Source organism: Danio rerio, chromosome 17, assembly GCF_052040795.2.
Source record: "Danio rerio strain M-AB ecotype USA chromosome 17, GRCz13ab, whole genome shotgun sequence".
Lineage (NCBI taxonomy): Eukaryota > Metazoa > Chordata > Actinopteri > Cypriniformes > Danionidae > Danio > Danio rerio.
This window is the reverse complement of record NC_141037.1, coordinates 59,327,501-59,337,500: the sequence shown is the minus strand read 5'-3', so window position 1 is coordinate 59,337,500 and position 10,000 is coordinate 59,327,501. Positions and strand designations below refer to the sequence as shown.

Below are 10,000 nucleotides of genomic sequence, written 5' to 3'. Positions count from 1 at the left end.
ACGCTCCGCAAGTGGCTTCAGTGCACGCAGTTCAAGATGGCGCAGGTGGAGATCCAGTCCTCCGAGGCAGCGTCGCAGTTTTACCCCATGTGATCACACACACACACACACACACACACACACACACACACACACACACACACACACACACACACAGCTCCAGCAGCAGGTGTAGTGTCTGCAGGTGGACATGAAGCTGTGCTCTTTCTAGTGTGTGTGTGTGTGTGTGTGTGTGTGTGTGTGTGTGTGTATAAGACTGAGAGGAGTGTGTTAGCCTGAGGTGTTCCCTCTGTGTATAATGTGCAGATTTTAACTCAAATAAACAAGAGGCTTTTTATTAAACGAGCATTAGTTTGAGTGTGTGTTTGTGTCCTGAAATCATTTATTGTAAACACACACTCACCGGCCACTTTATTAGGTACACCTGTCTAACTGCTCACTAACGCACATGTTTAATCAGCCAATCACAGGGCAGCAGCTCACTGCATTTAGGCATGTAGACATGATCAAGAGGATCTGCTGCAGGTCAGAGCGAGCATCAGAATGGGGAAGAAAGGGGATTTAAGAGACTCTGAACGTGGCATGGTTGTTATTTCAGAAACTGCTGATCTACTGGGATTTTCACGCACAACCATCTCTAGAGTTTACAGAGAATGCTCCGACAAACAGGAAATATGTGGTGGAACAGGAGATTGGCATCATGGATGTGCAGCCGACAAATCTGCAGCAACTGTGTGATGCTATCATGACAATATGGAGCAAAATCTCTGAGGAATATCTCCAGCAGCTTGTTGAATCTACAACACCGAGGATTAAGGCAGTTCTGAAGGAAAAAGAGGGTCCAACCCGGTGCTAGTGAAGTGTACCTAATAAAGTGGCCGGTGTGTGTGTGTGTGTGATGAACTCCCACTGCTGAGACGCAGCATCTGTCTGAGCTCTGCTGCCGTGTGTGTTTGAACTCAAAGGTCTTTCAGAAGCTCCTCATTAAAGCCGCTCATATCATCATCATCATCAGCAGCAGCAGCAGCAGAGGATCCACCATGATCAGTCCAGTGTTCTTACAATATTGATCATCTCCAATAATGCAGCAGACACGAGATGTAGCCTGACCCTGTGAGCATGTGTGAATCATCAACAGACACAGACACAGGTTAGTTTGGCCTCTGTATTTACAGTCATGCATCATTCATACATCAGCTTACACATGTGGACTGATGTACACGGCAGAAATGCTGCGTTTGGGTCTTGTTTCTAGGCTAAATGTCCACAAACTCTGAAATCAGTCAGCATTTTCTGGACAAGCAACAATATGGTCTTGTTTTCAGAAATAAATGAAGAGTTTTACCTTAAAACAAGCAAAATAATCTGACAATGGGGGAAGACAGATGCCTATTTGCTTTCAAATAACATTATTTAAATGAGAAGCTCGCTGAACTTTCTGAAAACAGGACTATCTGCTGTGCTTGTCTAGAAAATGCTGACGGATTTCAGAATGTTGAGATATTTGGACTAGAGACAAGGCAAAACCATAAAGAAAGGCATTCTTCAGTGTGTTCTGTAGTATTGTGTCTACTGTTGATATATATTGCACATGTAAATCACGCTGCACTGCATCACTATCCTGCAGAGCGTTCACCTGCTCTCCGTTTCTCCTCGTCCTCCAGCAGGTTGCAGTGCATTAGAGTCCGTCGGTCGGCCATATTGGAGAGCAGAAGGTAAACAAACCCACTGAACCCAACAGAACTGTTTCACTGAGCTGATCACTGCTGCAGAAACGGATCAGTTATAGAGATGTTCTGGGCTGTGCTCATCGCTCAGTTCGACTATTACAGGAAGTGAAAATAAAGGAAAAGAGCAGCGGGAGGAACTACACCTACTTCATCTGCACACTATGATCTTCCTCACAGCAAACACCTGAGGAGATGACAGACTCGTGAGCTCCAGATGAACCCTCTGCTGCTGAATCTATAATATAGTGTCTATAATAACAGAGCGCTCCATCAATGAGGAGGTAGCTTGTCCCAAAGCTTGAACACTCTGGAGGTTCTCTTCCCATCAGCAATAGAGATGATCAGCAGCAGTGTACATGCGTGTCAGACAGCTGCACTGCTGCTCTTCCTGATGGACTCCGCTGTCTGCTTCTTCAGGGGTTTCCTGCACATCACAGTGAATACAGCTTCATTAGGGCTCTGCAATATGCAATATCTCTGTGTAAGTTATTTCGTGATGTCCCAGCATACACTGTTCATCATTAATATGAGCGCAGTAAAGCACTGTGTTCACACTGAGCAAGTGATCTAGCGGTATCAGATGTGGACGCTGTTCATTTTTGGCATTTCATTAGTGTTTATGTTACATTATTTTACATGTTTAATCAAACATTTACCCTGAAGCTGGAAATAAAGTGGGAAATATGAACTCATATGTATGAGGATGTTTCTATAACTACACTCATGACTCTACATCACATGTGGCCAATATCATCTATTGAATGACTGGATTATCAGCATGTGTCCTATACTGGTATATAGCATTATCAGGATAGCAGCTATCTGTCATATCGCCCAGCCCTAAGTGTTATTTATAGTAGTGTTGGCTCAACATTTAATATATTACTTTATTTTAAGCCTTGTTTATTATTAAAAACAAAACAAATACAACACATGCGTGCACACTAATTTCCTTAAAGGGAAACCAAGAGAACTCGTGTTTACTTTCTTATTTTTTAGTTTTAAGTGATTTTGATCATAATATATTACGTTTTCCCCAACGCTGATCATTATTGACCTGACACACACACACACACACACACACACACACACACACACACACACACACAGAGAGAGAGGAGAGCAGGGAGAGCGCTGTGTTCTGCAGTGCTTATATTTAGGCTGATTGTGTTTCTGCAGTGAAGCGGGCCGTGCGGGTCTGAATGAGGCTTTATTCTGACTGTATATCTGTGCTGGACTGCCGGAAGCTGCATTACTGACAGTCAGAGCATCAGGAAAATAACATTACATAATCAGCAGATTCCCTGGATAGACCAGCGCTCCTTCAGCTGCGGAGGATCAGACATCATCTGCTGGAGATCTGCTTTATAGCCAGCATCAAGCCGAGGATCTGAGTGAAACGGTCCTGAAATAAGGGAAAGATGTAGCGCACTGCTGGATTTACTTCTTGGATTGTTGAATTAGAGTGGCTCACAAAATAAGGACGATTGATGAATGGATGAGGGCGAACAGAAACAGGACACACACTGATAGCTCCTCCCTAAAGAATGATAGCTCCGCCCTAAAGCACTGATAGCTCCTCCCTAAATGACTGATAGCTCCGCCCTAAATAGCAGATAGCTCCACCCTAAAGCACTGATAGCTCCTCCCTAAAGCACTGATAGCTCCGCCCTAAAGGACCGATAGCTCCGCCCTAAAGGCCTAATAGCTCTTCCCTAAAGGTGTAATAGCTCCGCCCTAAAGGACTGACAGCTCCTGCAGCGCTGCAGACTGACACCTGCTGGACACAACAGAGAATACACAACAAACAGCACAATCCACACACACACACACTGATCATTAGCACTCCTCTGTGTGTGTGTGTGTGTGTGAGATATTTATGGTTATATTCATGGTTATCCCGCGCGGTGTGAGCAGGTCTTTAGTTCCTCTTTCCTCCTGCTGGTTTGATCTCTGCTGGCTTTATGGCCTCCGCCCTGACACCGGCCGCCCCGGCGCTCCGCTGCTCAATAATGCATGCAGCAGCTGGAGACACACACACACTTCACAGAGAGCAGCAGTGTTGGACTGCACAGCTGTCGGAGTGTGTTTGAAGCCTGAGCAGGACAGAGAGCGTCTCGTCATCCATTCTGCTGAAGACTGATTCACCTGACCATCTGTCCGGCAAAGAGGGTCAAGCACAGACAAACACTGGGTCAAACACTGGGTCAAACACTGGGTCAAACACAGACTAGCACTGGGTCAAACACGCACAATGATCTGCGAGTGGGCTGAGCAGAATAATCACTCCTTCATTGTGTGGTCCCTTGATTAATCTGGGTCTCCACAGTCATACCTGCAAACACTCCTGTTTTTCCTGTGAGTCTCCTGTATTTCAGACCCATCTCCCAGAAAACTCCTGGAATTTAACGTACAATGAGGACGTTCTCCTGTCACACTGAACTTGGCTCATCAGTGCCCTTACTAGTGCACCTGACCTACTGATAAACTTGCAGCCAGTGAGCTGATTGAGACGCAGCCCGTGTTCATGAGCAGTGGTGTATGGATGGGACAGATGAAGTGAGCTCAGCGTCTGCACCTTCTGATGGCCTTGTAGCAGTAGATGAGCGTCAGCAGCAGGACGGCGGTCAGCGCGGACCCCGTGGACCCCAAAACCAGCAGCTCCGTCCACCAGGGGGCGCACAGGACTGCAGGAGCCACCTTAGCTGAAAAAAACACACACACACACACACCGCTGAACACTGCATACACACACACACACACTCCTCTCTGAGCTGCTGAACACTTCACTAATACCTCAATCATCATCTGAACAGGTGTGACCCTGGACCTCTCATTAAAGCAGGAGTAACAGCAGTCTGCATAAGTGCCTCACACTAGTTAAGGGACCATAAGTAATTGGACAGAATAATACTCATAACTCAATCTGTCGCTCTTTATTACTCGGTTCAAGTCCTCTGCAGTGGATTACAGCCTGACGTGTGGAGCACAGAGACATGAGCAGACGCTGGGTTCAGTCCTGCTGGTGCTCTGCCTGACCTCTACTGCTCTGTCTTCAGCTCCTGCTTGTTCTTGAGGCATTTCCCCTTCAGTTTAGTCTTCAGCATGTGAAATGCATGCTCTATCAGGTTCAGATCAGGGGATTGGCTTGGCCATTGCGTAACATTCCCCTTCTCCTTCAGAAACTCTTTGTTTGCTGTTGCAGTATGTTTGGGTCATCCTCCATCTGCTCTGTGAAGCACCGTCCACTGAGTTCTGAAGCGTTAGGCTGAATATGAGCAGAGATTACTGCCTGAGACACTCCAGAACTCATCCTGCTGCTGTAACACACACCACCGCTGAGAAGACAACTGTCTGATTACTTACTGATTACTTAACAAGTGTGAGGCACACATGCAGACTGCTGTAACTGGCCGTCTACAGTAGAGCACGTCTTCATTTCACATGCTTTGTGTTGCTGTGTAGAGACACACTGCTGGAGCTGTGGCCATGCCCACATACTGATGGAGCTCACTGTATACAGCATGCCGAGAATGATTAGATTAGTAGGTAAAGAGAGATCCATCAGCCTTACCTGGAGACAGCAGTCCTGGTGGTGGTGGAGGAGGAGGAGGTGGAGGAGGAAGAGGAGGATACAGTCGACACCCACACAGCTCACAGCCCTCAGCTCCACTGCTCATCTCATACTGACAGCAGGAGCACTGCAGCTCCGCCTGCACACACACACACACACACACACACACACACACACACACACACACAGGTGGAGGGAGACAGGTGGAGAGAGATAGAGAAACGATGAAGGGACAGGTGGAGGGAAAGGTAGAGAGAAAGTTTAAGGAGTTCAGATGGAGTCACACAGGAAGGTGTACTATATCTCTAAACTCTGAGTGAAGCCCCACAGCATGAGTGATGATAATAAACACCTGATCATCATCAGAGTCAGCAGGACAGACACACACACACACACACACACACACATACACTGCCTTACTGCCCGCTTATAACTGAACACCAGCTAGTCTTTACCACTGTATACAACACACACACATACACACACACACACACACACACACACACTATTATCATTATAACATGACACATTTTGGAGACATTGAGAAAGACCTATTAAAATAGTGCTACTAAAGAATTAATTGCTAATTATTCAAATGAATGATGTTTTGAATAAGACACTGGGAAGAACTGATGTTCATAAATAGGCTTTTCCTTAACTTTCTAAAATGCCAAATTACAGACCGTGTGTAGTGTAGTGCAGTGTACCTGGCAGCAGAGCAGGCAGTGTGTGAGCAGCAGACGCCACGCAGAGTCCCGCATGCTCCGCTCCGCTCCGGCGCTCCTCCAGCGCTCTATCCGGCCAGACACACCGCGCACACCCGCTCTCCGCGCTCCGCCTCCGGGAGAAGTTCCTTCACTTACTCAGTCAGCTCATGACGGTAATCACGCTGATCAACACAACTGGAGGATGTTATGAGCGGTTATGATCGCTGTAAGTCCACAGAGGATGATGATGATGATGATGATGATGATGATGATCCTCCAGCAGATCTGAACACATGCAGAAATCAAGCAGAGACTCGCAGATCTGTCAGTTGCGTAACTCTCTCTCTCTCTCTCTCTCTCTCTCTGTCTCTCTCTCTCTCTCTCTCTCTCTCTCTCTCTCTCTGTCTCTCTCTCTCTCTCTCTCTCTCTCTCTCTCTCTCTCTCTCTCTCAATTCAGTAGTTACTTTATTGTCATGACAAATGTTAACCATAGCATTTATAAAGTTCACATAAAAAGTAACATACATATATAATAAAAAACATTATATATGTGTGTGTGTGTGTGTGTGTGTGTGTGTATAATTAAATAAAATACAAATAGTATATCATATTATTCAATATATTGTATTATTATTCAGTATATCGTACTAATATTCAATGCATCCTATTATTCACACAAATCAATAAGAAATAGTCAAGAGTTGCTTTACCTCAAATTGAGAAATGTGGTTACAGGACTGACAAAGCGTTTTAAGTGAAATATATAAAATATAAATACAAAATGTAAAGCAATGGCAGACAATCAAGCAAACACACACAAAGGCGATTAAATAGAAACAAGTCAAATCTCTAATAACAGAATGTAAATAAGCTAAATGAATGAAGCATTCTTCTTATGTTGATGGTGTTGGTCTACACATATTCTTCATATTTCATCATTAATTCATTGTTAGTGTGTTTATGATGGGATGTATGCTGAATGCCTGACTGAGCTGCTAAACAGCGCCATCGGGTGGTCAAAGCGTGACTAAATATCGTCTGTGGGAGTTTTACTCAAGATTTATAAAATATGACCAATGGATGACGAGCTGGAAAATATGAACAATCCCTCTTTTAAATCTAAATTTACTATTTTCTTTCCCCTGACGATCTTGTATAAATGAAATGTATACGAAAGTAATAATAGTCAAAAACTCATCCGCACGTGCAGCACATTTCATGCATTTTGCTGGATCATGGGCTGCATTCTGAATAAAGTCATCAGGAGGATCTGGAGACAGTATTAAAACATAAAGAGCGCTTTATTTCTGTATTTTCCTCTCGTCTGAAACTAAAGAAGAACATGACAACAAACGCAGGAGCTTCTTAATTAGTTCAGTGGCCAATCAGATCATCAGGATCGCTGGAGGGGGCGGGGCTTGCGCTGAACTAATTTGCAGCGGGAAATCCCTCTCTCGGTCGTGAACTCTGTCAGTGAGTGAGTGAGTGAGTGAGGTGTTCAGCAGGTGAACAGCTGCTCTGCGTCAGGAAAATGAACAACAGGCTGAACACGACTTCATCCTCAGAGGAAAGCCGCTTTCTGGAGGAGATGAAGAGGAAACGCGTGAATATAACCCTGTCAGACACGGAGATCAGCGGCGTCATCCAGAAAATCACCCAGAAGAAGACGCTCATCCTGGAGGACGGTGAGTTATGGAGGACGGACGGGCCTTCATTATTCATTGAGTTACAGTTGGTTTTATATTCACACATTAGTTCATTTATGAACAGTGACACGGCAACACTATTGTTTTCCATGATACTTAGAATATTCGGTCTGAAATAGTCGCATACAGTGACTAAATGAACAACATTAGCACTAATTGACTGAACGATGTAACGTTAACGTAGACTAACTAACGTTACATTAATAGTCATTGGCTGCTAATATGGTTTCTCTTTAAAATGCGCGAAGAATACTACTCCAAATGTGCGAATATAAAACCACCTGTACCATAAACCTTCATTATCTGACTGACCACAGCCTTCATTAATGCTCCTGTGATATTTCTCCCTGTATTCCAGTGTCTGAAGTGAGGAGTGGACGCAGATTTCCAGGAGCCAAACTGATTTTTGGAAAGGAGATAGTTAAAGGTAAGCTCCACAGACTGCAGTAGTTTGATGTTGGTGTTATATTTGCACATTCAGACTTTCTCCTTAATATAATTTCACTGTTATTTGTAAATCATATTAGCAGCCAGTGACTATCAGAGTTGTTCACAGTCAATTAAATATCGATTGAGGTCATACATGTGATTTAATATTCGAATATTAAAGTTAGCGTGGTAAACAGCATGGAGACCGCCAGTATATAGCCCACACCTTCACATGAAGAATTAAGTCATAATAATGAAAAAGTTTATTGTTATTTCAGGAAAGTGAGTCGTTGTTATCGAGAGAAAGTTTCTCATCATTTATAGATGTTAAATCATAATTTTGATTTATTAGATTAGCCAAACAACTAGAACTGATGAACACCAACTCTGTTGAAGGCTCGCTTCTGGACCATAACACACAATTTAATTTCATTTAAACTTGGGTCATGATTGTTTTCTTACCTGCTTCTTTAGGTATAATGCTTTAAGGAGATAAAGGCACAGCTCACACACAAATGCACATTTATTCTCACAGAATTTACAGTTTTTGCTTGAGCTGGCTCTTTAAACAATCAAGAGCTCTGTTTCATTTATTTATTCATTCATTCATTTTCCTTTGGCTTAGTCCCTTGTTAATCAGGGGTCGCCACAGCGGAATGAACCGCCAACTCTGTTTTATTAACTCAGAAATCTAAATGTTTTTTTGTTGTTGTTGTTGTTTTTCAGTGGAGTTTCCGCTGTCTGCTGGGCAGGCCAGTGTGTGAGTGTTTTTACCTGTTTAATGTGTGAATAATAATCCCAGTCATCACTGCTCCTCTTCACTTCTCAGACGTGTGTTTGTTGCAGGTTCAGTAATGAAAAACACAAGTCAGAGTTCCAGACTTTCAAGAAGAAGATGACCCTGGGTAACGTCTCCTCATCCAGGGGGGTTGAGGTGTTGTCATGTGTTTAGGGGCGAGTTTACTGATTTAATATTTCTAATATGCACTCTTCATATTTATTTAATAAGCTGTCTGTTTTTCTTATATTACTCAATCCTGCTCTCTACATTCATATATTAACCCAATCTCTACCATTTAAACATTGCACAAGCATATTTTTAGCAATGGGTCACTTTTGGGTTGAGATTTCAGAAAAGTCATTAGAAGATTAAGTGGAGAAGATCATGTCGAGATATTATGTACATTCTTCTGCTGTAAATCTTTCAAAACTCGATTGTTGATCAGTAATGTGCATTGCAAACTTTAAAACTTTAAGCAGCTCTAAAGGTGATTTTTCTCAATATTCAGATTGTTTTTGAAATCCTCAGATTGTAGATGTTCAAGTAGTTTGATCTCAGTCAAATATTGTCCCATACACCACTGGAAAGCTTATTTATTCAGATTTACTGCGAGTATACATCTTACAGACAGTGAAAGAGACTTTGGGGACCCCAAGCGGTCATTTTACCCTGATTATTGGTTAAATCTGCTGCTGAATGTGGTGTTTCTCCTCCAGATGGCGAAGAGGACGGTGTGAGTTACGTGTTAATCGATGAGCTTCATGAGAAGTTTGGCCCTGCGGTGAGTTTGTCCAGCATTTCTCCTCATACATGTGTCTCACACACACACACACACACTCACACTTGCACTGTATTTTCAGGTCATGCACATCCAGGAGCAGGACGTGATTGGCATCGGGGCTGATGTGTACGGACAGAGCGGCCAGGAGAGACTCTGCTGGTTACAGGTGAATCAGATCATACAATATTCAAGCGCCTCTTCCGTTTTCTGAGTGTTCAGCAGCTCCTCTACTGCAGCTCTTCACACAACACAGCCGCTTTCACAGTAGCTGACACACTATACGCTTTACACT

At 43.6% G+C, this 10,000-nt stretch overlaps 3 protein-coding genes and 1 long non-coding RNA gene across 7 annotated transcripts in view; 3 read left to right on the top strand and 1 right to left on the bottom strand.

Annotated features, from left to right (window-relative positions):
• Positions 1 to 342, top strand: part of unc79 (unc-79 homolog, NALCN channel complex subunit) — a 33,644-nt gene extending 33,302 nt beyond the window's left edge. For all 3 annotated transcript variants that reach the window (XM_087291233.1, XM_087291232.1, XM_087291231.1), the window contains exon 51: positions 1 to 342. This exon is cut by the window's left edge and continues 96 nt beyond it. In XM_087291233.1, the coding sequence (XP_087147359.1) occupies positions 1 to 93 (93 nt within the window). In that variant the 3' untranslated portion in view covers positions 94 to 342.
• A 644-nt stretch (positions 343 to 986) lies between these two features.
• Positions 987 to 2,418, top strand: LOC147833227 (uncharacterized). The gene is made up of 2 exons (XR_015513987.1): positions 987 to 1,150; positions 1,665 to 2,418. It is a non-coding gene; the product is annotated as an uncharacterized LOC147833227 (long non-coding RNA).
• LOC147833226 (uncharacterized) lies at positions 1,063 to 6,461 on the bottom strand. 2 transcript variants are annotated; one of them, XM_087291263.1, is made up of 4 exons: positions 6,012 to 6,461; positions 5,305 to 5,443; positions 4,309 to 4,435; positions 1,063 to 2,154 (listed from the first exon to the last, which is right to left on the bottom strand). In XM_087291263.1, the coding sequence occupies exons 1-4, from the start codon at positions 6,063 to 6,065 to the stop codon at positions 2,094 to 2,096; spliced, it is 381 nt and encodes a 126-aa protein (XP_087147389.1). In that variant the 5' UTR covers positions 6,066 to 6,461; the 3' UTR covers positions 1,063 to 2,093. The 2 variants fall into 2 exon arrangements, with proteins under 2 accessions (XP_087147389.1, XP_087147390.1); XM_087291264.1 differs by having other exon boundaries at positions 5,305 to 5,761; positions 6,012 to 6,346.
• A 1,019-nt stretch (positions 6,462 to 7,480) lies between these two features.
• Positions 7,481 to 10,000, top strand: part of exd1 (exonuclease 3'-5' domain containing 1) — a 5,912-nt gene continuing 3,392 nt past the window's right edge. The window contains 6 exon segments of the mRNA NM_001045465.2: positions 7,481 to 7,696; positions 8,076 to 8,144; positions 8,873 to 8,906; positions 8,993 to 9,051; positions 9,644 to 9,708; positions 9,788 to 9,874. Coding sequence (NP_001038930.1) covers positions 7,543 to 7,696; positions 8,076 to 8,144; positions 8,873 to 8,906; positions 8,993 to 9,051; positions 9,644 to 9,708; positions 9,788 to 9,874 — 468 coding nt within the window. The 5' untranslated portion in view covers positions 7,481 to 7,542.